The sequence below is a fragment of the Anolis sagrei genome, chromosome 1, assembly GCF_037176765.1.
Source record: "Anolis sagrei isolate rAnoSag1 chromosome 1, rAnoSag1.mat, whole genome shotgun sequence".
NCBI lineage: Eukaryota > Metazoa > Chordata > Lepidosauria > Squamata > Dactyloidae > Anolis > Anolis sagrei.
The window spans coordinates 255,187,835-255,214,604 of record NC_090021.1 but is presented as its reverse complement, the minus strand read 5'-3'; the positions used below and the strand labels follow the sequence as shown (position 1 = coordinate 255,214,604).

Sequence of the window (26,770 nt, the reverse complement as noted above, 5' to 3'; positions counted from 1 at the left end):
CATGTTCAATACTTGCAAACATCAAAGCCTTGAGATTTAAGTATCTGTAGATTTCAGTACCATACAGTACAAATGTTTGGGAGTTAAATTGGTACATTAGTACAGTCAGCTCCTGCTGTTTTGACTTAACGTTGATAAAATTCATTTTATGTATGAAAATAAGTCTAAACAAGATATTCACAAATCATGCCTATGTAAATATAGATTGTATGTACCTCAGAATTGTGTAACTTACTATGTGAAATATTTTTATTTCCAGACTATGTTAAGCCAAGATCAAATGTTGAATGATGATAGATTTTTGACACCAGCTCTTGAGGACTGGAGATGAAGACTCCATGAGAACAATACTGCCAATCCCTTGGTTGTCTTAAGATATGGCTAGGGCAGGATGGGTGCTACATTAAACAATCTGCTGCTGTTTTTCCACTGAGATAATTAAGTGCTATTTTGAAAACATAAATTGGGGCAAAATCCTTACAGCCTAATAACACACAGAAACCTATGCAATATTTTTAGAGATGGAAAAATTGAGATGTAAATACATACTTGTCAGTGATGTTTTTGTTTTCTGTATATTTAAGATTTCTTTATGTCCCAAATTATTGGATTTGCGTTATTTTCTAATGTGTTCCTGCTCTGAAAGTATTAATACAACTGATGCAATGATTTATTGTTGATATAGTGTATCAAAATTGATTTCTTCCCAAGATAAGTGTGCTAATTGTTTACTTTGACTACTGATCCTAAAGCTGGGACAATGACCCAGTATTTGAAGAACCATCCATCTGTGCAATCTTCCTACCATCCTTTGATCTTGCCATGTTTTGAGCAATGCATGCAATTAATCTACAATAAGAAAACCTTAACAGTGCTAAAAAAAGAAAAGATCTTCATGTTTCTGTAGCCAACATATTCTGTATTGAATAATCTAGTATAGGAAAGGAAATCCTATGGAGTTCCCATATGAAGTACCCAGAGACCACATGGACAGTCCTCAGGTTCCTAAATCAAGAACAAAAAACCGTGCCTCCAGAAGCATCCAGTGTACATGTGGAAGGGGAGTATAGCCTAAAATAACTTTGCATACAATACATGAACATACAAACTGCTTCAGGTAAACATCCGTTTTCTGAAAACTAGAAGTGACTTTATGGTCATCTCTAGCTTCACCAGAAGGTGAAAATGTGGTCCCTCATGGCTGCCCATCCAGATCTAGAAGATGCACCCCATATAAAGCCATAGCTACAATATGCTTCATCAACTCGTATTACTATATAATAATTTGGTGTGCCATAGTTGCAACTGGGAGGGGCTGCAGCCAAGAACAGATGAGTTGGGCAGAAGATGCATCATATTTATGTCTCCTGACCCAGAATCCCAGGCATTAATGAGAACATAAAAGAGAGATGACCATAAAGAGAATCAAATACACAGCAATCCCATGTATATTTGACAAAAGAAGGACAGTTTTTGTTAAGAGCTTTGGATTCAAGGAGAAGTTACAGCATCATAAAAAAGTACATCACATAACCCCTAGAAAGATTTGATGCATAAGCACAAGAAACAGTCCTTTTAATCACAGCTTCATAAGCCATGAAACACTACATTTACAATGTTTACAGTTTTTTTCTGATAATGATATCAAGGGTCAATATAAAAAGGCAATGACTTGCCATCCAGCAAAATATATTGCTTTGCCTGTAACACCACATTAAAAATTACTTCTGCTCAACCAAGTAAGATTAGTCTCCAGCAGAGTTGGTGGGCACTAGGATATGAACATATTAGGGGAAGGTTTGTCCTATGTTGCATCAATGTCCTCCACTTCCTTTTCTATAACACTGATGCTCTCTTCCGTTTCACCAGACAAAGCTGCTTTATATCTGAATCTTACTGTTACTTCTTAAAGAAGATCTTCCAGATCAATACGATTTACAAATATGTTGACTCATCATTTATGCAATTGATTCATGCCTATGTTTCCTCTTTCAAAAGGGATGGCTGCAGGTTTTTCTGAACTAATTTACATAGCAAATATTAGCAACTCAAATATGGACATTTTGTATCTTCCGTAATCTTCGATGATTTTCCCTTCAAAGCCTCTAGCTTGGTAATTCAAACTTCGTTAGACAAGGGAACCCTCTGCTGGTGATACAAATGTTTGCTCTCACAAAACATTCCAGGGATTACTTTCTACGAAAAAGACCATCCTGAGTTATCTTCTCAACTTTCAGTGAAGAGAATTAATTTATCATTGTGTGGAACAATACATCCAGCCCATCTTTTAGAATTAAGTAACAAGCCTTTCATTATTTAAATAAAAGAAACATGTGAAAATCAGCTGCAAATGTTCATACAGACAATATTCATTTCACCGTTTCTGACCTTTGGAACTTCCAACTATATTTGAATAATGCTGGGGTTGTATGTGTGTGTGGGGGGGGGGGGGCATTGTTTTATTTTTTTCATTTGGGAGTTGTAGTTGCTGGAATTTATAGTTAACCTACAATCAAAGAGCATTATGAACTCCACCAACAATGGAATTGGACCAAACTTTGCACACACAATTCCCACGACCAACAGAAAATAATGGGTTTGGTGAGCACTGACATTGAGTCTGGAGTTGTAGTTCACCTACATCCAGAGAGCACTGTGGACTCAAACAATGATGGATCTGGACCAAATTCGGCACAAATACTCAATATGCCCAATTGTGAACACTGGTGGAGTTTGAGTTAACTAGACCTTGACATTTGGGTGTTGTAGTTGCTGGGATTTATAGTTCATCTACAATCAAAGAGCACTCTGAACCCAGCCCACAATGGATCTACACCAAATTTTGGCATCTTATGTACATGGCCAACATTGAATACTTGTGAGGTTGTGGTGAGGAGGGGGGTGTTTCCGAGTTCTGGGAGTTGTAGTTCAACAACACCGAAAAGGAAGAGAAGGACAGGCAGAGAGATCTTCAGCCTTCTCTGCCAAAAGGGTTCCTAAGACCATCAGAAATATGTGTTTTCTGGTGGTTTTTGGCAACCCCTCTGAAACCTCCCTCATGACCTCCCCCCCAGGAGTCCTAACCCCCAGGTTGAGAATCACTGATTTAAATAAAACATGTGATAATCAGCTGCAAATGTTCATCGAGACAATATTCATTTCACAATTTCAGGCCTTTGGAGCTTTCAACTATATTTACATTTGTTATGCAGTTTTAGATCTATAATGCTATTTACATTAAAAAGCATGTCAAATGCAGGTGTGCATAATGTTTACAAAGATTACTGTAAGCCATAAGCATGCATACAAACCTTCTCGGGGTTGTATTTGACCCATAATACGTGTCCCTACAGCAAAATATCAATGCACACAAAGCATTTCAAGCACAAGAAGCAATGGCGGACTTCCAAGTTTCTGTTAGGAATTGTACTTTCTCTATTTCAGTACAAATATTTTGACTCTACAAAGGTTATTCAAAGACTTCCATGAGAAATGGTGCTCAAATATGTGTATATCATAGGTTGTCTTCAGTACTGCCTATATAGATAATCCATATTTCATCAAGTTGTTTAAATGTAAAATACTACTACAGTATGACATTGTTTCTGCTGCTGCTGGTGCTGCTGCTTTTCTTGTGTGTCTTCAAGCTGCTGGCCTTTGTCTTCCTCTGAGGTCAAGAGAATGTGACTTGTCCAATGTCACCCAGTGGTTTTCCATGGCCAGGCAGACATTGAAACTGTGGCTTCCAAAGTCATCCAAATACTCAGACCATTACACCACATTGTAAATGTTAACTAACTTAAAGGCCCAGACAGGGAGTGAGTTCAAGCCATTAGTGAATTGGGGTGATTATGAGTAACAAACCTGTTTGTGTGTTTTATCTTAAGTGCCATGCTAAATGGCTGGGATGTCCAACAGAAGGTTGTATGCTATATATGTGGTTCTAAAATAGCAAAGTTCAGAAAAAGCATCTCAGGCCTTTTTTTTTTTTTTTTTTTTTTTTTTTTGTCGTGTCAGGAGTGACTCCTGGTGTGAGAGAATTGGCCATCTGCAAGGACGTTGCCCAGGGGACGCCTGGATGATTTTGATGTTTTTATCATCCTTGTGGGAGGCTTCTCTCATGTCCCCGCATGAGGAGCTGGAGCTGATAGAGGGAGTTCATCCGCCTCTCCCCGGATTCGAACCTGCGACCTGTCGATCTTCAGTCCTGGCGGCTCAGGGGTTTAACCCACTGCGCCACCGGGGGCTCATCTCAGGCCTGATGTGAATAATGTTATGGTGGAATGAGAACAGATAAGGAGGCACAGTTTTAATGCTCACTTTTACTTGATCATCCCCTACCCTATAAGATGCAGCACAACTATATGTTTTCCTGCCTCTGTCCTCTACAGCACTTGATCTGGCAACATGAGCAGCTTCACTCATAGTAATTTGTCAGACGTGTAAAATGAATGTTTGTTCTCAATCCAAGCATGCTCAGTGGCAGTGCATTTCCTAGCTATACCATCACAAAAGAAATGAGAGGTGCAGCAACCTAACTTGGAGAGTATTTTCCAGTTGTAACTAGGGGATGGATTTCACTGAGGGTGTAGTTGAAGTCATGTCAAAATCCAGAGACAGAAAGGTCTGTTATTCAAGAGGACCACAATTGGGGGGTGGGGATGGGGGAACTAAACTCTCTTTTTAACTTTCAGACACTTGCATGTTTTGATATATTGGGGACAGAGGGTTGCCTTCTTAATGAGGACTTCAAATTTTGAGCAGGATATAAAATGATTTACTGTGTACATAAACAGCGTTCAGTGTTCTTCCCCTTAATAAAGAGACATAAAAGCAGTTGCATTTGTTAACACAGAAGCAGCTATATAATTTAAGGCACTTTCTCACGTCAGTAAATGTTGAGTGCAAGAATCACTGCCCCAAATTCTTTAAGGAAAGGAAGTTCTCAGAGTGTGGTTTTCTTTTCCTCCGTGTCAGGAGTGACTTAAAAAACTGCAAGTCGCTTCTAGTGTGAGAGAACTGCCGTCTGCAAGGACGTTGCCTAGAGGACCCTCGGATGTTTGATGTTTTACCATCCTTGTGGGAGGCTTCTCTCATGTCCCCGCATGGGGAGGTGGAGTTGACAGAGGGAGCTCAACAAGCTCTCCCCAGATTTGAACCACTGACCTGCCAGTCAGCAATCCTGCCACCACAAGGGTGGAGTTATAGTTGCAGTTAAACCCATTGTGCCACCAGTGATAAAGTGCAACCTGCCAACACTGTTAAGACTTGTTTTTAAGGATGAGTGGAGCTAATTTCCAAAATAACCTATTACCAGTTCACAGTGCATTCCCATACACACACTGATGACAAAAACGGCACTAAATATAATAAAACTGAATAGGATTTACTGTTGCTTAAACATGTATATAATTGTACTATTAATATGTAAACTAAAATTTCTTTTAACATGAATGGAGAATGCAATAAGAAATCCATGAAGAACTAAAGAGAGTTATTTATTTGATCATATGTCAAACATCTAAGTATTTTGTTACTGGAGCCCATTCACAGATGCAAGATACCACTCCAAATTTAATAAGCAAAAGTGCTTTCTTTAGCATAACCAAGCTTTTCAAGATTTGGCTGGCAAGCAAACTGGATCATAGGTGGAGGCCCACACATCAAAATCAGTGTGTCATCGCCGGGAGGAGGGAGATGTTCCTTTATCATGTCTGAAGTAACAAAGCCAGAACTATATTTCCATCCTGAAATAAAAACAGCCGATAAAATGATAAAACAGGGGTCTGGATTCAGAGTAGTTACTTGGCATTATCTCCTCACTTGTAGAAAACTGAGAGAAATACAAATCTAACTGGAAACCTGATAACATCAACTGAAATAAGTGATTACCCCTGTTTTTCCCCTTAGAAATGCAGGGTTCAAGAAACACTTCATTTTCCACTGAAGAGTATATCAATATTGCTCTCCAGCTTCTCTTTCACCAAAAATAAATAAGTCAGAACACGTGGTTAATCTTGATAGCAGGTGTTTCTTTCCCCATCATATCAAAATAAAATGCCACTGTTGTTAAATGTGTTATCACTCACTACATAAATGTAGAAATTCTTCTCATGGTGCTTTTGCCTTACCACTGAAATGATATCTTGTTTTGGAAGGGTCTTTGGGATATACCAGTTCTGGCAATATCATTCAGGATTACATTATTCATGCACATGTTTGCAAAGGGAACCCTTTTCACAAACCCTTAAGGACTTGATAGAAAATTCCCATCATAGCAAAGTAAATTGATAACATCACAGAACTGCGCACTTGCAGAAGAATTCTGCTCTTGTAACTTTGCGTATAAGGAAGAGGGCTATTTTAGTTTGTGTAAGTGCTAGTGGTTTACCTTGAGGTGGTCTGTCCAAAGTGTACCACAGCTTAAACTGGTCTGGATGGTTTGCTGCTACATCTTCCAGTTCTGGTCTTAGCAATATGTCTTGCTCTGTCTATCAATACAAGACCAGTTGAACATTCATGGAGTCTCAATATGCACCATGTACACGCACTTATTACAGTTCAATCTCACACTAATTTTGTGAATTATTGCTCTTTATCTTCACTAGCTGCACACTTTCACCTTGTTAGCACTGTAGAAGATTGGATGCTGAACAACCATCTCAAAGATTAGCAGCTTAGCATATTTGCTGAGAAGCAAGAAGCATTCAGAAGTACAGTGAGCACTGGAGTTCAGGCTATGGCACAGAGCCAGCAGCCAACTACTGACACTAACTGAGAATGTCACATATTAAACTCATTTTGCTCAGCCAATTAAGTAAAAATGATTTTAAAAAATTATACAAGACTATGTAAGCAATCTGATGATGTCCCTTAGAGCACCATGCCCAAAAGGGCAAATAATTATAGCTTTTTCTGATCAAAGGGTTCTTTCAGAGCAAATAAACTTTAATTATCTTTAGGTAATGGCCTAAAGAGAAAAGACTACATTCCTCTTTGAGGCATCTGGAATTGAAACTCTTCTCCATACTCTTCAAATTCCCTCTCCTTTTCACTGCAGGAAATCTGCCAGATCATCTCTCTCCCTGTATTCTCCTGCACCAAACCCCTGGTTTATTCGCACTCGCTGCATCACAGAGGAAAGGTCTTTATATTTTTCTTTGCCACTGTCTTCTGCAACGTGTTTCCTAGGTTTTACTTTTCCATACTCCAGTTTTCTATAAAATCTATGTACCCTAATACCACAGAACATGTACAAAGACCTATTTTTAAACAAAAAGTTAACACCCTGCTAACCAGTTGTTTGACAAGGGAGTGCCAGTGGTTAGCATTCAGCCAATAATCCAGTTTTTCGGGGTCTTCACGCATTCAGTTTTTAACTGCTGTGGCAAAAAAGGTACCAACGCTCACACCTTAATAAGCAATTCAGTTACATATGATGCCAGGGCCATGCACATGGAAACCTTGAAGCTGGGTGGTAATCCTGCCCAAAGGTCGTTCAGATCTCATTATCCACACTCGTAGAATGATATCTGCACAAGCCCAATAACTTAAAAACATTGACTTTTTCAACTCCTAATAAATTTCCCCAACTGATATGGAAAATATAGGCTCATTTTCGAGTATCTTGAAATGTGCCAGTAAAATATGAAAGCACATACAAGTGCTACCTGTTCAGTGGGAAGAGATTGCAATGCATATGATGCAGGATTCCTCAGGACTGATTAGTATTCCAGATCACCATGAAGAAGAGCATATTAATGCATCACAGACATTAACCTAACATGCCACATGGGATATGTTTTGTGTGGTATGCTATCATTACGACTACTGTTTTGGCTCTCTCACAGGCATCACCACCACTATCCTGCCCCAGAAAGGAAAAAGGCTTGATATTCAAATTTTGACAAACTCAAGACAATAAAGAATGACAGCAGCATTATTTGAGTTGGCAAAAAAAACACTGGACAATCATTTGTTGCAAAAGACTTACACACTGCTTCTCTGTAATTTAGGAGGACTACTCACCTGGTTAGCAAAAAGGAGGAAACACTTTGTTTTATCACTGGAGTCCTTTGTGATGTGACGGATCAACTGAAGCATTGGAGTAATCCCTATCAAAACCAAAGGTTATGTTTTGCCATTTCTGTAAGGAGAAATATTTCTGACATTTGTTTTGATCAGCCTTTTCCCAAAATTCCTAGTCTCCAGATATTACTCTATCATCTCAAGACTTGATGGCATTATGGGAACTGTATTCCAACACATTCAGGAAGGTAACACATTGAAGAAGATTAGGCTATTTTATCCAAGATTTATGCATTACCAACCAAAAAACATAAAATCAAAAGCACTATATTTTTATTACACAGCGCAACAGAAACAATTCTTGGTGTCTTGGTTCTTAGGCCTGTTTCTGGGGTTATTGGGGAACCAATTCAGAAAATTGCATTGGATAGGCCGCACCAGCTCTAATTTCTTAGATATGGTTATCATGATTTTTTGCAAGTGAGCAGATGAAAACTGGTAGATGCCATAAAATAGAGCTGATAGAGGAGAAAAAGCTGCCATTTTTGGAATCAGCAGGTTAAATATACCAGGAAAGAGATCTAACGTTTGAGACACTCAAAAGTGTGTTGGTCAGTATTATCCTACACTTTTAATATGCACTTTTAACTCCAAAAAAATTATTGATATTAAGCAAGTACATCAGTGGAATGCCAGATATCCAAGGAGCAAGAAATGCTCAAGCTTTCTGAAGATTAACTTGATAATTGTAGCTTTATTAACTTTACTAACATTAAATACTGTTTTTCCACTACAAATCATGTGTAAAGTGGCTGACAACAAAATACCAAGTTATAATTATAAAGTTTAAAAACAAATTAATTAAAAACACATTGCAAAATGTATCTAGCCAATAAACAGACATAAGGTGTTGTACATTGGCCTTTGAGATTACCTGTTTCTTCTAGAAACTAGAATTTAAATGCCATCATATGCTCCAGAACCTTCCCAAGAATTATCAACTATGAAGGGGTCCAAAGAGTTTTTTAAAAAAATCATAGTTCAAGCATTACCTCTTTTGGTCACAACAGAATCATGCTTTCCTAAAAAAAGCACTTCCTTTGACGTTTACCACATTGACCAGATATCCTCAAAACTGCCTTTATTTCCCAGGAAGATCAAAAATCAGTGATAGAAAGTATAACCCATTTTCTGGCCAAAATACCATCTTATATTTGATTATTTTGTTTTCAGCCCTATCTGTTCTCTAGCTAAGAACACTCTCAAAACAAAGAAAATGGCCCACCTGTTCCTCCAGCTATCATTCCAAGGTGTTTTACATGCTTTATCTTTGCTTGTGACTTCTTATCTGGCTTGATAGAAAATTTACCTGCATGAAAGTGAAATTATGTCAGTGCAAATCAAAAAATGAATCTATACAATTGCAACACTGTTTAATAACTACAACTAAGCCAATGCTCATTAAGGTAACACAACAATTTGCCAGGAAGTAAGTCTACTGAGTTCAACAGACATTATTTTCACGTAAATAGATTTAGGATTGCATCTGGAATTGAGTATACATAATAAGGCTCCCCCATCCCCTGGCTTCTTCACACTATTTGCAGAGCTCCCTGTACACATCCAAGCCCACTCCTGAGGGTTAACAGACCCTCTGGAGTAGCATGGGATGGGGCATGAAGGGCAATGCAACAAGGAAATTGGAATAATTTGGTAGAATCAATCATAGAGTTGGAAGAGACCTCATGGGCCATCCAGTCCAACCCCCTGCCAAGAAGCAGGAAAGTCGCATTCAAAGCACCCCCGACAGATGGCCAACCAGCCTCTTTCTAAAAGCCTCCCTCACCCTCTGGGGCAGAGAGTTCCACTGCTGAATGGCTCTCACAGTCAGGAAGTTCTTCCTAATGTTCAGATGGAATCTCCTTTCTTGTAGTTTGAAGCCACTGTTCCGGTCCTAGTCTCCAGGGCAGCAGAAACCAAGCTTGCTCCCTCCTCCCCATGATTTCTTTTCACATATTTACACATGGTTATCATGTCTCCTCCCAGCCTTCTCTTCTTCAGACTAAATATGCCCAGCTCTATAAGCTGCTTCTCATAGGGCTTGTTCTCCAGACCCTTGATCATTTTAGGTGCCCTCCTCTGGACACTTGCCTTGTGCAAGTACGATAGGTTTGCCTTGCCACTCACACAAGGCACCTCTGGATCTAAGCCATTAGATGCCTATTATTTAACAGATTGCTCAAGACTGGGTGACCAAACCAGTTAAGTAATATGATCTGCTAGAGTATAATCCAATATTAAGTATTTTCCACCTATTTTTGTTTGCATGAATTACTTCCTGGCTCTACTTGACAGATAATTCATACAAAACCAACTTTCTATAGAGCCCTACCTTGCTTTGTCTCCAGCAAATAAAATACAGTAAAAAGTGTTTGTTTAAGACTGCAATTTCATGCACACTTTCAAAGGATCATGCCACAGTTCAGCGATACTAACTGCTGTTTTAAAAAAAAACCATCAAATGCCATTGTGAGGGAAGGTATTAAGAGGCTTTCAAGAGAAAGTCGGAGTGAAGTTGACAATTTAATGAATAGTTTACAATTTATTTCAGTTTCCAGTGGAGCTTGTGATAACTTGAATGATAAAGAGGCGCACACGCAATCAGGCCAAAATGATTAATTGGGCAGAAGATCCTGGAGCCACCTCACTCACTCCATGTTGATGATGTCCCACTTCTATCAACCACTCTCCACAAAATTTTTACATTTTGTTCAAAAAGGTAACACAGACATAACTATTGGACAGTGACAGCAAAAAAAAATATATCCCAATTTATTTATTGGTGTGGGGGGGGGGGGGGGCTCTCTTCATCCTGTCAACTATTGTTAACTTGTGCATTCTTTGGCATTATAGTACCTGAACCCTTGTACACCAGAAGCCCATTAGGCCCTCTGAAGTCAATGGTATCGCCAACCTTCATACTGTCCAAATGTTGGGACATCTTTCCACCTTCTGGAAACTTAGGGTGAACATTTTTGTAGTAAACCTATTTGGGAAACAGGCAAAACAACAGTAGCAATATCTGCACTTTCATATTACAGCAAATGAAATTGCTATTTTATCATTACTCAAAGCATGAAGCAGGTCCAACCCACCACCCCCCACCCCCCACCCCCCCACACCCACACACCTCCAGCTACTCATCTTTTATTATCTGTGACAAACAGTCACTGCAATGCTTGGTGTGTGGTTGTAAGTACTATATACCTACAACATGGTCTTTCTCACTTGCTGCTACCCTTTTGTACTTTAGACTCTGAATTCAGAGGACTTAACCCTTCCTTGTTTTCCAGATAAGATTTTGATCCAAAGCCACATTAGAAATAGGTGTGTTTTATGAATGCTACAGCAGTTAACACCAGAATACATTACAAAATGTCCCTACAAGAATTAAGTGTATTGTCAAAGTTCACAAGATGAAAGCTTCTTGGAATTATCTGTGATAATGTAACAACTTCTAAAGTAAAGTCTAATTGTTGGTCCCAACCTTAATAACCGAAGCTTACATTTCAGTGTAGCCTTAACAAATTCTCACTGATTATATTAAATTTAGGCTAACAAATGTTTCCACATATGTGTTTTGTACTATAATTCCCAGGATTGCTGGCGATTGGTCATACTGTATGCTGTATTTAAATATTATATTTGTTTTGTAAAACACTGTATAAATGTTAATAAATAAACAGATAATATATACACAAGGAGGTATTGAAACTCTCAAAGCACCTTTCCAAAGTTCATTTGAATGAATTATCCAATAAACTGAGTGTTGGTTCATTTTTTTACTATCAACTGGGTAAGATACTTTCTAGTGGCACAACCAGGAAAAGAAATGCTGTAGTTCATTTCCAGTATTTATTCTCCATTCTCTACTTCCAAACTAACTCAAAAGTACATTCCAAAATATAACAAAGAAAAAATATGCTGTTGTTTATGTCATGTTTCTTGAGACACCAATTTAAGGATAATGCCACTTTAGAATATAAATTGTTTTCCATGTCACCATGCCTGCATTTCAGGTTTCAAATATTGGATGCACATTTGCATGATAAACGAGGCAACTTTTAAAAAATGGGTTAGCCTACCTTCAATACAGCAGCTCAAGCATACCTTAATAATTAAATCTACATAACCTTTCACTTCATCACTAGAAACTGGAGTGTAGGCCCGGATCACAAGGTTTCCAGCAACTTTGGAAGAGATATATACATGCTGGCCTAGAGAAAGAAAAAATACGTCAACAATATCATTCTGAGTTCATTATGGTGCTAAACAGGCAGAATAATTGTGGACAGCCACCTGTAGTGAGTCAAGGACCAATTTTCTGCATCTGGGACCTCCAGAAATCTCACCAACTACTAATCTGTAGGAAGAAACAAGAACCTTAAAAAGCAGCCGGAGGGGTATGTCTGTTATCTAAAAATGAGTATGATTTGATTGTTTAAACAAGAGGGGTGGAGAGTGGGTGATTCCAACCTATTTGAAAGATAAGTTGTCTTCCAGAAAAGGAAATTCCCTGGGGAGGGGGGGGGAGACACTTCAGTGGAAATTCATGGCTGTAAAAACAGTCTCCAAGGGCTGCATGCTCCAATTTGCCTGAAAATAGCCAACATTATTAGCTTGTTTGTTTTTTGTTTGTTGTTGGTTTGATGGCGAGAACAGAAAACTTCCACCCTGTGGGGAAAGTGTGGCCTAAAAGACCCTCTTCTCTTTTTCTATCTTCTTGTCTTTCTTCTCCCCTACCTCCTCCTAGGGGTCAGAAATGACAAAGCAAGTAAGCCAAAGCTATGTGTCAATCCTTCCTTGCCTTACCAGTTGGAGCTGGGAAGTCAGGTTAGGACTTAACGACAGTGCTTCACTCACCATGCACCACACCATCTCACTTAGAGCAATGAGTGGCAGATTAACCCAGATCAAGAATTGGGCATCATTTGGAGGAGCTGCTCCATCAAGCACTGGCCAAGTCCCTGCTATCAACAATCTTTGTAGGAAATAGCTGTAGGCATTTAGCCAGTACTTGAAGGAAACTCTCATTACAACACTTATTGAATCTCTATCTGTACATCGTTGGGTATGGCAAAACACACACACAAACATCAGATGGGGTTAGGGAGTGTGGTAAGAGATCCAGGAAAGCCCCCACCTGCATCATCATCCATCCTATGGAATTGTGCATTTGGGTTAATCCCGCCCTGGGACCAATCCTCTTTTTCATCCCTTGGTAAATAGGTGGCTTTCTAATGGAGAGCTCCTCGAGTTAGCACTCCTCATGCCTCCATACAAATTACATTTTGTAGCTTGGTTGTAACTTATTGCTAAGTCCCAATAATTCAACTCAATGGAAAGCAATTTTCCTGCTTCTTGGCAGGGGGTTGGACTGGATGGCCCACGAGGCCTCTTCCAACTCAATGATTCTATGATCTACTCCAGTTGAAACTAGCAACTGGATTTAGATCATAGTTTGCAAGGTTTGACATGTAACAGACTGAAACACAGATATGCTTTGTTAATTTTCACTACCTGACAGGTCACCTATTTATACCTATATATTTTTACTAATCTCAAAAATGTTTACTTCACTAAAAGCAAGGGCATTATATATTATGATGAAATATTTTTTAAACTTCAATAAACATCATATGATCTGAAAGACTGTTTCTCCCTAAATGAAATGCCAAAGCATTAAGTGCTCCAGAAGACAGCTATTCCTTCATCTTGGCATCATTACAAGGCTTTCTGTTGAGGATACGTGGAAGAGCCTTTCATGAAATACTAGGCTGACCCTCTCTGCCCTGCTTTCACTGACAGGGAAAGATATGTCTATTCAAACAAGCATTTAATGATTAACTGGCTGCAAGGAACCTCTTTATGGAGTATGCATGTGTGAGCTATTTAAAATGTCCTTGATATTTTAAATCATGATGGTATTTTAATATGTCTTTTAACTACTGAGGGGTTTTTAAATACTTGATTACTGGTTATGTTTTTCTCCTCCACTGATTTATCTGTGAGTGTTTTGTTGTAGTTTATAGGCTAATTGTGATGTATAAAAATCATTACTTTCTCTTTCTGATGACTACATCAATTAATTCAGAATTGGCACACATTTGACATTCCTTAAATGCCCTAACCAACTGTGCCTTATAGTAAAAGGTATCTGAGCAATACTGCCAGAGAAAAATATACCTGCATGTGAACACATACAAACCACAAAACATTCCCTTAAGCCTAAGGGATATATGGGTCATACTTTGATGCCTCACATGTTTGCACAAGTCAACTAAATATCGGCCTTACAGTGCAATCCCAAATATGTTTATTCAGAACTATGTCCAACTGTGTTCAAAGGGCTTTATTACCAGGAAGGTCTACACAAAATGCAGCTTTAGTTTGTCTCTAGTGACATTTTATTTTGGTCACAATAAAATCTGCCTTTTCTTAGTGTTATGCAGGATTTACTGCATGGCATAACTGGCTATATAAGGAAGCCATTGCTTGATTGGCTCACCATAAAATATGTGCCTGTTACAATGCTGTATATAAAACAGAATTTATTTACCTCACCTCCAGTGCAGAGCTGATCCAATCTCTGCAATGAAATATTCAGGTGACCATTTTGCTATTCCACCCATGTCAAAAATTGTTACCCCAACTTAGACAGATCAAACAGCAAGAATCCTGCAACGTTGAGCTGCCACACCACAGTCCAAGTAAGTTTGCACCCATGGCACAACACAGATACTAAAGGGCACCCTTGACACTTCCTGACAACCAGAAGCAAGCCTGTGCCCTCTCCCTATTCAAGAATTCCAAACCAGAAAAAAAACAGATTTCAGTTAAAACAGTACACAACAAAGTTCCGGGTTCTGTTCTGAGCATGTCCTAATAAAATACACATATACACAAATCAAATCACATGGAGATAGACTCATTTGCAAAAGGAAAAGTAACACAAAGAGCATACAGGAATGTATAGGAGGAGGTTAAAACAGGACAGCTAAGATCCTACTGTACGGAAGTTTGAGCAGTCTTTCGCATTTCCCTTTTTTGGTATGGGGATATAAGTTGATTTTTTCCAGTCTGATGGCCATTCTTGTGTTTTCCATATTTGCTGGCATATGGCATGCATCACCTTGACAGCATCATCTTTTAAGATTTTAAACAGTTCAGCTGGGATCCTGTCGTCTCCTGCTGCCTTGTTGTTAGCAATGCTTCTTAAGGCCCATTCAACCTCACTCCTCAGGATGTCTGGTTCTAATTCATTCACCACACCGTCAAAACTATCCTCGATATTATTATCCTTCCTATACAGATCTTCTGTATAGTCTCGCCACCTTCTCTTGATCTCTTCAGCTTCTGTTAGGTCCCTGCCATCTTTGTTTTTTATCATACCAATTTTTGCCTGAAATTTACCTCCAATGTTTCTAATTTTCTGGAAAAGGTCTCTTGTCCTTCCTATTCTGTTGTCTTCTTCCACTTCCATGCATTGCTTATTTAAAAATAGTTCCTTATCTCTTCTGGCTAACCTCTGGAATTGCGCATTTAACTGGGCATATCTCCCCTTATCACTGTTTCCTTTTGCTTTCCTCCTTTCTTGGGCTACTTCCAGTGTCTCAGCAGACAACCATTTTGCCTTCTTGGTTTTCTTTTTCTTTGGAACGTACTTTGTTGCTACCTCCTGAACAATGTCGCGGACTTCTGTCCATAGTTCTTCTGGGACTCTGTTTACTAAATCTAGCCCTTCAAATCTGTTCTTCACTTCCACTGTATATTCGCTAGGAATGTTAGTGAGATCATATCTAACTGGTCTGTGTATTTTCCCTGATCTCTTTAGTTTTATTTTAAATTGAGCAATAAGAAGTTCGTGATCTGAGCTACAGTCAGCCCCAGGTCTTGTTTTCACCGACTGGATGGATGTCCGCCACCTTTGGCTGCAAAGGATGTAGTCAATCTGATTTCGGTGCTGACCATCTGGTGAAGTCCATGTGTAAAGCCATCTTTTAGGTTGTTGGAAGAGAGTGTTTGTTATACACAGCGAGTTTTCCTGGCAAAATTCTATCAGCCTGCGTCCCGCTTCATTCTGTTCTCCCAGACCATGCTTGCCTGTGATCCCAGTTGTCATTTGACTTCCCACCTTGGCATTCCAGTCTCCTGTAATGAAAATAATGTCTCTTTTTGGTGTATTATCCAGTAGGTCCTGCAGATCCTCATAGAAGTGATCTACTTCTGCTTCTTCAGCAGCTGTGGTTGGGGCGTATATTTGGATCACTGTGATGTTGAAAGGCTTTCCTTGCACTCGAATTGAGATCATTCTGTCATTTTTGGGTTATATCCAAGCACTGCTTTAGCGAATTTCTTATTAATTATGAAGGCTACTCCATTTCTTCGATGTTCCTCTTGTCCGCAGTAGTAGATCTGGTGGTCATCTGATGTGAAGTGGCCCATTCCAGTCCATTTCAGTTCGCTGACTCCCAAAATGTCTATCTTTAGTCTTGACATCTCACCAATAACAACATCCAATTTGCCCTGGCTCATAGATCTTACATTCCAGGTTCCTATGGTGTGTTGATCTTTAGAGCATCGGATTCGTCGTTCACCTCCAGTACCGTCGGCCGCTAGCCTTCCTTTCGGCTTTGAGCTAGCTGCGTCATCACATCTGGGGCTAGTTGAACTTATCCTCTGCTCCTCCCCAGTAGCATTTTGGCCATCTTCCGACCTGGGAGTCCCATCTTCCAAGGGCATACCGACATATCTCTGGTTGTACTGGTCCATTTAGTTTTCTTGGCAGGGATACTGGGGTGGTTTGCCGTTGCCTTTCCCAGGGATCACGCTTGGTCTGACCTCTCTGCCACGACCATCCCGTCTTGGGTGGCCCTTCACGGTTTCGCTCATGACATCATTGAGGTGCTCAAGCTCCAGCGCCACAACAAGGCGGTGATCCTTTGCTGGAGTGGCCCTTACAGTGGCCCTTATTTCTCATGCCAGTAAGGTAATGCTCAAGATCCTGCAAGGAAGACTCCAGCAATACATGGAGCGAGAGTTGCCAGATGTTCAAGCTGGGTTTAGAAAAGGCAGAGGAACGAGAGACCAGATTGCCAATATCCGCTGGATAATGGAGAAAGGCAGGGAGTTTCAGAAAAACATCTACTTCTGCTTCATTGACTACTCTAAAGCCTTTGACTGTGTGGATCATAATAAATTGTGGCAAGTTCTTAGTGGGATGGGCATCCCAAGCCACCTTGTCTCTCTCCTGAGGAATCTGTACAAGGACCAAGCAGCCACAGTCAGAACTGACCACGGAACAACAGACTGGTTCAAGATTGGGAAAGGCGTCCGGCAAGGCTGCATACTCTCACTCAACCTTTTTAACTTGTATGCAGAACACATCATGCGATGTGCGGGGCTTGATGAATGCAAGGCTGGGGTGAAAATTGCTGGAAGAAACATTAACAACCTCAGATATGCAGATGACACCACTCTGATGGCCGAAAGCGAGGAGGAGCTGAGGAGCCTTCTAATCAAGGTGAAAGAAGAAAGCGCAAAAGCTGGGTTGCAGCTAAACATCAAAAAAACCAAGATTATGGCAACAAGATTGACAGACAACTGGGAAATAGAGGGAGAAAACGTGGAGGCTGTGACAGACTTTGTATTTCTAGGCGCAAAGATTACTGCAGATGCAGACTGTAGCCAGGAAATCAGAAGACGCTTACTTCTTGGGAGGAGAGCAATGTCCAGTCTCGATAAAATAGTAAAGGGTAGAGACATTTATTTATTTATTTATTTATTTCGAGGTTTTATATACCGACCCTCTCACCTTCAAAGAGGGATTCGGACCGGTTCACAACATGTGTTAACATACAAAAAATATACAATAACAACACAATGCCACTTCATTACACGATTAAAATATCAGCACCATACACATTAAAATATTAACATCCTAGTTAAAAGAGCCAAATCGTCCAACACCATCACAATCACATTCATCATCCTCCTTTCATGTGGGCAAAGAATTAAATCAGTTGTCAAATGCCGCGTTCCACAACCAGGTCTTTGTTAGTTTCCTGAACGTCATGAGGGAGGGGGCAGTTCTAATCTCTAATGGCAGGGAGTTCCAAAGTCGAGGGGCCACCATCGAGAAGGCCCTGTCCCTCGTCCCCACCAGCCGTGCTTGTGCAGGCGGAGGGACCGAGAGCAGGGCCCCTCCAGACGATCTTAGTGGTCTTGATGGTTCGTAGGGGAGAATACGTTCGGAGAGGTAAACAGGGCCGGAGTCGTTTAGGGCTTTATAGGTTAACACCAGCACTTTGAATTGTGCTCGGAAGCTAATCGGCAGCCAGTGGAGTTCGAGTAACAGCGGAGTGGTGTGCTCCCTGTATCCCGCACCCGTTAGTAATCTGGCTGCCGCGCGTTGTACTTGCTGCAGCTTCCGGGCAGTCTTCAGAGGCAACCCCACGTAGAGAGCGTTGCAGTAATCTAAGCGGGATGTAACCAAAGCGTGTACTACCGTGGCCAAGTCAGCCCTCCCAAGGTACGGACGCAGCTGGCGCACAAGTTTTAATTGTGCGAATGCTCCCCTGACCACCGCTGAAACCTGGGGTTCCAGGCTCAGCGATGAATCCAGGAGAACTCCCAGACTGCGTACCTGTGCTTTTAGGGGGAGTGTGACCCCGTCCAACACAGGCTGTAACCCCGTACCCTGTTCGGTCTTACGACTGACCAGGAGTACCTCTGTCTTGTCTGGATTTAGTTTCAATCTGTTGTCCCTCATCCAGTCCGTGACAGCAGCCAAGCACCGGTTCATGACCTGAACAGCCTCCTTAGTGGCAGGTGGAAATGAGTGATAGAGTTGGACATCATCTGCGTACAGATGACATCGCACCCCAAAACTCCGGATGATCTCTCCCAACGGCTTCATGTATATGTTAAACAACATAGGGGACAGTATTGAGCCCTGCGGGACTCCACAGTACAATGGCCGAGGAGTCGAGCAGGAGTCCCCTAGTGACACCTTCTGGGAGCGACCCTCGAGAAAGGACCGGAGCCACTGCAAGGCAGTACCCCCGAGACCCATTCCCGCGAGGCGTCCCAGAAGGATACCGTGGTCGACGGTATCGAAGGCCGAAGAGAGGTCCAGCAGAACTAACAGGGACACACTCCCCCTGTCCAGTTCCCGGCGCAGATCATCAACTAAGGCGACCAAGGCTGTCTCAGTACCATGTCCCGGCCTAAAGCCAGACTGTGACGGATCTAGATAGTCCGTGTCCACCAGGAATTCCTGGAGTTGCGAGGCCACCACACGTTCCAGGACTTTGCCCAAGTAGGGGAGATTGGAGACTGGCCGAAAGTTGACGAATTGAGTGGGGTCTAGTGATGGTTTTTTCAACAGCGGTTTGATGACAGCTTGTTTTAAGCTGGCTGGAATCTTGCCTTCCCGAAGGGAGGCATTAACCACCACCTTTACCCACTCTGCCAAACCCCCTCTGGCTTCTTTTACCAGCCAGGAAGGGCAGGGGTCTAGGATGCATGTGGTGGGCCTCGCCTCTCCCAGAACCCTGATGACCTCGTCGAGTTGAACAGATCGAAACGAATCCAACAAAACTGGACAAGCAGATGCTTGAGTTACATCCTCAGAGACTGCAGTTAATGTGGTGTCAAAGCCCACGCGGATCAAAGCGACTTTGTCCGCAAAGTACTGAGCAAATGCTTCACAGCGCGCTGTCGAGTCGTCAGGGGACCCACTCAAGGTGGGATTCAACAACCCTCTGACTACTCGGAACAGCTCTGCCGGACGGTTCCTTGCGGACGCAATATTGGCCGAGTAGAAAGCATTTTGCGCGGCCTCTATTGCCGCGCCATACGCCCTTAGATAGAGGCGTAGGCGTGTTCGGTTTGACTCGCTGGGCTGTTTCCTCCACACGCTCTCTAGCCACCTCTTTGTTCGCTTTAGCTCCACCAGCTCCTCGTTGAACCAAGGGGCCGGTTTCGCTCGGCGACTTAAGAGGGGGCGCTCCGGAGCAATCGTGTCTATTGCCCTAGTCAACTCCCTATTCCAGTGAGCGACCAGGGCATCGACAGAATCACCATCCAAGGCAGCGGAAACATCCCCAAGAGCCATCAGGAGTCCTTCTGGATCCATAAGCCTCCTGGGGCGGACCATCTTAATGGGTCCACCACCCCTGCGGAGGTTAGAAGTTGCAGCAAGTCTAAACTTGATCAGGTGGTGGTCAGTCCATGGCAAAGGGGAGATTGATAACTCCTCCACACCGCCACCTTCTTCCCAGCCCTGACAGAAGACCAAGTCAAGTGTGTGTCCAGCACAGTGGGTAGGGCCAGATATTAATTGGGACAGCCCCATAGTTGCCATGGAAGCCATGAAGTCCTGAGCAGCTCCTGAAAGAGTGGTCTCTGCATGGACATTGAAGTCCCCCAGCACTACAAGCCGCCGGGACTCCAATGCCAGGCCCGAGACCAACTCTGCAAGCTCAGGTAGGGCGGCCATGGTGCAGCGGGGTGGTCGGTACACCAACAACAGCCCTATTCTGTCCCGGTCTCCTAGCCTCAGGTGGACACATTCAAACAAGGTCGACTGTAAGGCCGGGCCCCTGACCAAGGAGATGGAATCTTTATAGACTATTGCAACTCCGCCTCCCCGCCCCCCGGATCTCGGTTGGTGTTGCACGGCATAACCTGGTGGGCAAAGCTGGGTGAGATTAACCCCTCCAGCCTCGTCCAACCAGGTCTCCGTGATGCACGCCAGGTCTGCCTTTTCATCCAGGATTAAATCCTGAATGGTTGATGTTTTACCATTGACAGACCTGGCGTTCAACAGCACCACCTTTAATCCGGGAGGACCGTCTACCTTGGAACCCAAGTTTACCATGTCGGGAGGACATTTTGGAATTTTTCTTAAGGTTTGCTCACGAATTGGCCGAATTGGTTTTTTAACTCTCCCTTTCCCGTATCTCCCCCTCCCCATCATCACCTCGATGGGGGCCCCCCAAGCACCGGAACTCCCTCCCTCCCTCCCCCCTCTATCATTCTCCATATCCTGGTAGTTCACTAGTGCGCTATTATATGATATGTCAATAGCCCTGGCGGTTGTTAAACCATCATTTCCGCCATTGTTGTAGTTCAATTCCTCCGCCTTATAAAACCATCTCCAATTTTCCCGGCCATTTGACCATTGTTGGGAGTGATTATATAATACACGATGTAAAGTGCAAATGCAAAATTAAAGTGACCGCACAATAGCACCATTGACATTAGTAACTAACAGAGATCTCACCGTTAATTAAAGTGCTGGAGTGCTAACAAGTCATCTTTCATAACAGTGCAATGAGGGATTAGACTACAGAGGTATTCCTACACAGTGCAATTCTTATTGGCAAGAAGTTGGCAGATTGGCAGTGTAATTGACATTAAGTAGGGGCATAGGAAAAAGTGCCAGGTGCAAATCACAGTAGCTTGAGAGATATTCGCAGCAGGACCTCGGGCTCCAGGAGGGAGCCGTATAGTTCCTCTACTGATGCCTTCAGTCAATCTGCAGCTGTTGACAGTCTTCTCTGCACATAGGTGGAACAGTAGCACCAAACACACAATAACCCCCCTAGAGCCACTGCCCAGGATGGAGTACGGCTGTACTACTGGAGGTTGGAATATATTCCTGTTTGTTGGGTGGATGGAAGGGCAACTGACCCTTGGCAAGCCGAGGGTGTCTATAATGACAGTTGGCAACTGGCGACTGGTCTCAAACAAACAGTAAGCAGTAAAAAAGCAGCTTCACAATTACACCACAACCAAGCCAGGATGGATAGCAAGCCCGCAGCCGCCACCGCACATTAGGGGGTCCTGGAGGACTGCACAAGAAGTTCTTAACTGCAGATGGAGCACACTGTCACAGCCCCAATAGTACAGCACCACCAGTCGTCGTAGGTATTGCAGCCCGACCAGTTGGCCTCTAGCTGCTGCAGACAACCCCGCCGGCTGAAGTAGGTGGTCGCCGGTCCTCAACCAGTGCAGGCTCCAAGGGGGGAAAACTCTATCACCAGTCTTAACTGGAAATGGAGATGGACAGTCGGATGGCAGCAAGTTAAGATGGTGGGATGGTCAATGCTAGTCCTTCCAGGAGTGGAGATGGAAGACGCGATGACAGTGGAGATGGAAGACGCGATGACAGGCGTCTCAGATGGTGAGATGGTGAGTCAGACCCCACTGGAGGAGGCCTGGGCTGCTGGCTACTCACAAGGAGTCCTGGGAGCAGGCTGGAGATCTTTATTGCCCCTTCACAGCAAGCACAGCAGACTCAGTCCCTGGCAGGCCTGTGGGCTCAGCTTTATAGAAGTAGAGGCCTCCTTGCAGGTGCTGAGTCACACCCCACTGGAGGAGGCCTGGGCTGCTGGCTACTCACAAGGAGTCCTGGGAGCAGGCTGGAGATCTTTATTGCCCCTTACAGCAGCACAGCAGACTCAGTCCCTGGCAGGCCTGTGGGCTCAGCTTTATAGAAGTAGAGGCCTCCTTGCAGGTGCTGAGTCACACCCCACTGGAGGAGGCCTGGGCTGCTGGCTACTCACAAGGAGTCCTGGGAGCAGGCTGGAGATCTTTATTGCCCCTTACAGCAGCACAGCAGACTCAGACTGACAACAAAGACATCAGACTGACAACAAAGATCCGCCTAGTCAAAGCCATGGTATTCCCTGTAGTAACCTACGGATGTGAGAGCTGGACCTTAGGGAAGGCTGAGCGAAGGAAGATCGATGCTTTTGAGCTGTGGTGCTGGAGGAAAGTTCTGAGAGTGCCTTGGACTGCGAGAAGATCCAACCAGTCCATCCTCCAGGAAATAAAGCCCAACTGCTCATTGGAGGGAAGGATACTAGAGACAAAGTTGAAGTACTTTGGCCACATCATGCGGAGACAGGAAAACCTAGAGGAGACAATTATGCTGGGGAAAGTGGAAGGCAAAAGGAAGAGGGGCCGACCAAGGGCAAGATGGATGGATGGCATCCTTGAAGTGACTGGACTGACCTTGAAGGAGCTGGGGGTGGTGACGGCCGACAGGGAGCTCTGGCGTGGGCTGGTCCATGAGGTCACGAAGAGTCGGAGACAACTGAACGAATGAACAACAACAACAAGATCCTACATGCCAGATACATAAGTATCCATCACAATTCCAAGCATCAAGACCACAGTTTCAGCACAGTTAAAATGGAGAGGAAAGAAACTTTATTCACGTTTATACAGAAAAGAGTAGCCAGACTTCAGAAGACCCTACTTAACAAACCAAGGTTACTACATTCCTGCTTTCTCAATACTTCATACAAATCAATATTTACTACTTTTCTCTAACATTCCAGCATAAATCTAAATGTACTCAGCAGATACAATATCAGGGAAAGTCAATCAAAAGGCAGGATAGGTTGTGTGGGTTATGGCTGAAAAGGCCCTATTTGAGAAATCAATTATAAAATAAGACAAAGCTAGACTTACCTACAGGTAAGCCTAATATGTGTTCTGATGAGGGTAGACCAAACCGAAATCTCCTGGTATCGTGGCTGATCTCCTGTTGAAATGAAAAATTGAGACAATTTTGGATTGCCACAATCCAAAGAAAGTTTACACCCTCCTCCCCAGAGTTTCATGGCATCCAAATACCACAATCAAAATAAGGTTTACACTTTCCTTGCAAATTTCAGGGAGGAGCTGGATCCACACGAAAGGTCTCTAGCTCAGTCCATGGCAGTGCTAGTTAAAATTATCCCAATCTAGACAGCTGCTGTCTTTACAAGTAGATAGGGCTTGAAAGACAAGTCTTACATTAAAAACAGATTAATATTGTGAAATCACATTACAGACAACTCACCTCTCTCTCTATCAACGGCAAGGGATACTTGATATTTGGATCTTGTAAGGTCACCAGAGCTCTTTTTGCCTTAGGTCCCATTGCTTTAAAAAGCAACAGCAGGGTAGATGCCGCCACTACCACCCCAGCAATCCAAAAAGAGAGGTCCTAAGGGGGAAAACAAAGATATACAAAAAAAAAATGAAAACACCTCTTGATATACTACAATTCCCACTATAAAGTTGTGCTAGGGTGTTTTTTATATATTGTTGGAGGACTTGCTAAAAAAGAAAAAAGCATGTGCTATACCAGTGTTTCTCAAATTGTGCTCCTCCAGGTGTTTTAGATTTCAGCTCCCAGGAATCCCAGCCACCTTACCAGATGTTAGGAATTGTGGGAGCTGAAGTCCAAAACATCTGGAGGAGCACAGTTTGAGAAACTCTGTGCTATACAATCATCATTTCTACAGAGAAGAAAAACCTGGAGAAAGGGAAGCCATACTGTTTGCCTCATGGCTAAGGAGGATTTGACCCTTGAATTTTTCTAAGATGACTGTAGAAAGTGAAGAAGATTAGGAAAAATGTAATGATATGAGGAAACACATATTAGAAACATAGAGTGATAAAGTTGGAAGATTCCTTCAAGTTTAATCTAGACTACCCCCTAGCAATGTAGAAATCCATGCCTAAAACATCTGACTGGGTGGGACTCAAAGAGGTACAGTTAAAACCCTAATTTCCTGTCTAGTTGAAGGGGATGGCAAACAATCTCACTATGTTCATATAGGTAGCAATGATGTCATCTTCCAGGACCCACAGGCAGGGGTTCTCAACCTGTGGATCCCTGGGTGTTTTGGCCTGCAACTCCCAGAAATCCCAGCCAGTTTACCAGCTGTTAGGATTTCTGGGAGTTGAAGACCAAAACATCTGGGGACCCACAGGTTGAGAACCACTGTGCTAAAACATAAGACACTATAATTCAAGTTGGTGGCATTTTTTTTCTTACAGCCCAAGTTAGAGTCTTCATCAAACAACTTGCAAGAACATGACAGTGACATACCTTTTTATTCCAACCCTGTTTGCACAGAAGGGTGAGAAAACTGTTCCCCTGTGTGCTAAAGAAAGGGTCTTCTCAGCTGTGGTGCCCTCTGGAAGTCCCATGGGCACAAAGGTTGTCTTCTTTCCAAGACCAAGTCAAAACATGACTTTTTATTGAGATTTTTGGAGCTTTCTTCACTTCAAGTGTGCATGGGCATGCTTTTTGATTGTGTACCCTCTTTAAGCCATTTAATATCATGTTCCATACACTTTTCTCCCAGTTATGCTATTTCATGATGTAGAATTAATGCCTCTTGACACCTTTCCACTTCCACAGCTCAATGGTACTGTTCCATTATCAGTTCGGAGGCCATTAGGGTGAACTAGAGAGAGAAGGATAGTCCCATTTTATGGGGGGGGGGGGCTGAAGGAGGAAAACCATTTCCCCTGTTTTTGATAGATATTCTCCCTCATCTCATAAATGGGGGTTGTTTCCACAACGGGGACATGGATGGAGGAAATAACAGGAGAACAGGGGGAAATTGTTTTCCTCCTTCAACCCAACACACCCCTAGAAAATGGACTCTCCTACTCACACATGCAAGTGTGAGTAGATCAATAGGTACCGCTCAGGCAGGAAGGTAAGTGCGCTCCATGCAGACATTTATTATTTATTTACTTCATTTGTATACCGCTCTTCTCAGCCCTTAGGCGACTCAGAGCGGTTAGAGGCTCTGAGTCTCTCTGAGTCTCAGAGGCGACTCAGACATGCCGGCCACATGACCTTGGAGGTGTCTATGAACAACGCTGGCTCTTCAGCTTAGAAATGGAAATGAGCACCAACCCCCAGAGTCGGATACGACTGGACTTAATGTCAGGGGAAACCTTTTACCTTTAACATATATACACACACACACACTTTTGGAAGGAACTCCCTGGATACTTCAAACTCCCCCCCCCCCCCCCGACCCCTACATTCATGGCCACAGGGAGCACTGACTTGCTTAGACTTTAAGCAATGGGAATGGTAAGTGAGAAACCGCTTCTCTCCCAGAACAAGCCAACGGGGAGCCCAAAAGCGACCCACCCCCCCGCCTTTCCCAGCAAGAAACCCGACGGCGCCCCCAAAGCGGGGCAGGGCAGGGCTGGCTCACCCAAGCAGCCTCCATGGCGGACGCGCGGCTCTCCCCAAGGCAGGGCGAGGGCGGGGCTGGCTGGGGAGGGGGCGCCCAGGTCCCTCACCTGCAGGCCCCTCCCTCTCTCCCTCCCTCCCTCTCTCTTTTCTCCTTCCCCACCCCAGCCGAGCAAAGGGCGCCTGGCTGAACTGGCACCTCCCCTCCCTTGCGACAGGGCTGCCTCTGCCAAGCTCTCCTTTCCCTCTTGGCCCAGGCTGCCACTCTGTTTCCATACCAGGAAGCCCCTCAAAAGGGAGTTTTGGGCAAACGTCAGCTCTCCAGGTGTTCTGGACTTCAACTTACAAGCCTTGCATTATTTTAAATCAGTGGTTCTCAACCTTCCTAATACGCTGACCCCTTAATACAGCTCCTCGTGTTGTGGTTTTTTCCCCTCTCTCTCTCATGTCAGGAGCGACTTGAGCAACTGTAAGTCGCTTCTGGTGTGAGAGTATTGGCCGTCTGCAAGGACGTTGCCCAAGGGACGCCTGGATGTGTTACCATCCTGAGGGAGGTTTCTTTCACGTCCCCGCATGAGAAGCTGGAGCTAACAGGGGGAGCTCACCACACTGCCAACTTTTTGGTCAGCAATCCAATGGGGCTTTGATTGGGTGTTTCTGCATGGCAGGGGGTAG

The 26,770-nt window shown here is 43.1% G+C and overlaps 2 protein-coding genes across 13 annotated transcripts in view; one reads left to right on the top strand and one right to left on the bottom strand.

The window, feature by feature from the left end:
• The window catches only part of PPFIBP2 (PPFIA binding protein 2), a 150,199-nt gene extending 147,856 nt beyond the window's left edge, over window positions 1-2,343 (top strand). For all 12 annotated transcript variants that reach the window (XM_067462673.1, XM_067462676.1, XM_067462678.1 and 9 more), the window contains one exon: window positions 260-2,343. In XM_067462673.1, coding sequence (XP_067318774.1) covers window positions 260-331 — 72 coding nt within the window. In that variant the 3' untranslated portion in view covers window positions 332-2,343. The remainder of the gene's footprint in view (window positions 1-259) is intronic.
• Window positions 2,344-5,479: 3,136 nt separating this feature from the next.
• On the bottom strand, window positions 5,480-26,229 carry CYB5R2 (cytochrome b5 reductase 2). Its single transcript, XM_060766717.2, has 9 exons — window positions 26,118-26,229; window positions 23,948-24,094; window positions 23,575-23,647; window positions 12,199-12,305; window positions 10,945-11,074; window positions 9,314-9,397; window positions 8,029-8,114; window positions 6,392-6,491; window positions 5,480-5,747 (listed from the first exon to the last, which is right to left on the bottom strand). The coding sequence occupies exons 1-9, from the start codon at window positions 26,130-26,132 to the stop codon at window positions 5,575-5,577; spliced, it is 915 nt and encodes a 304-aa protein (XP_060622700.2). The 5' UTR covers window positions 26,133-26,229; the 3' UTR covers window positions 5,480-5,574.
• Window positions 26,230-26,770: the final 541 nt, after the last annotated feature.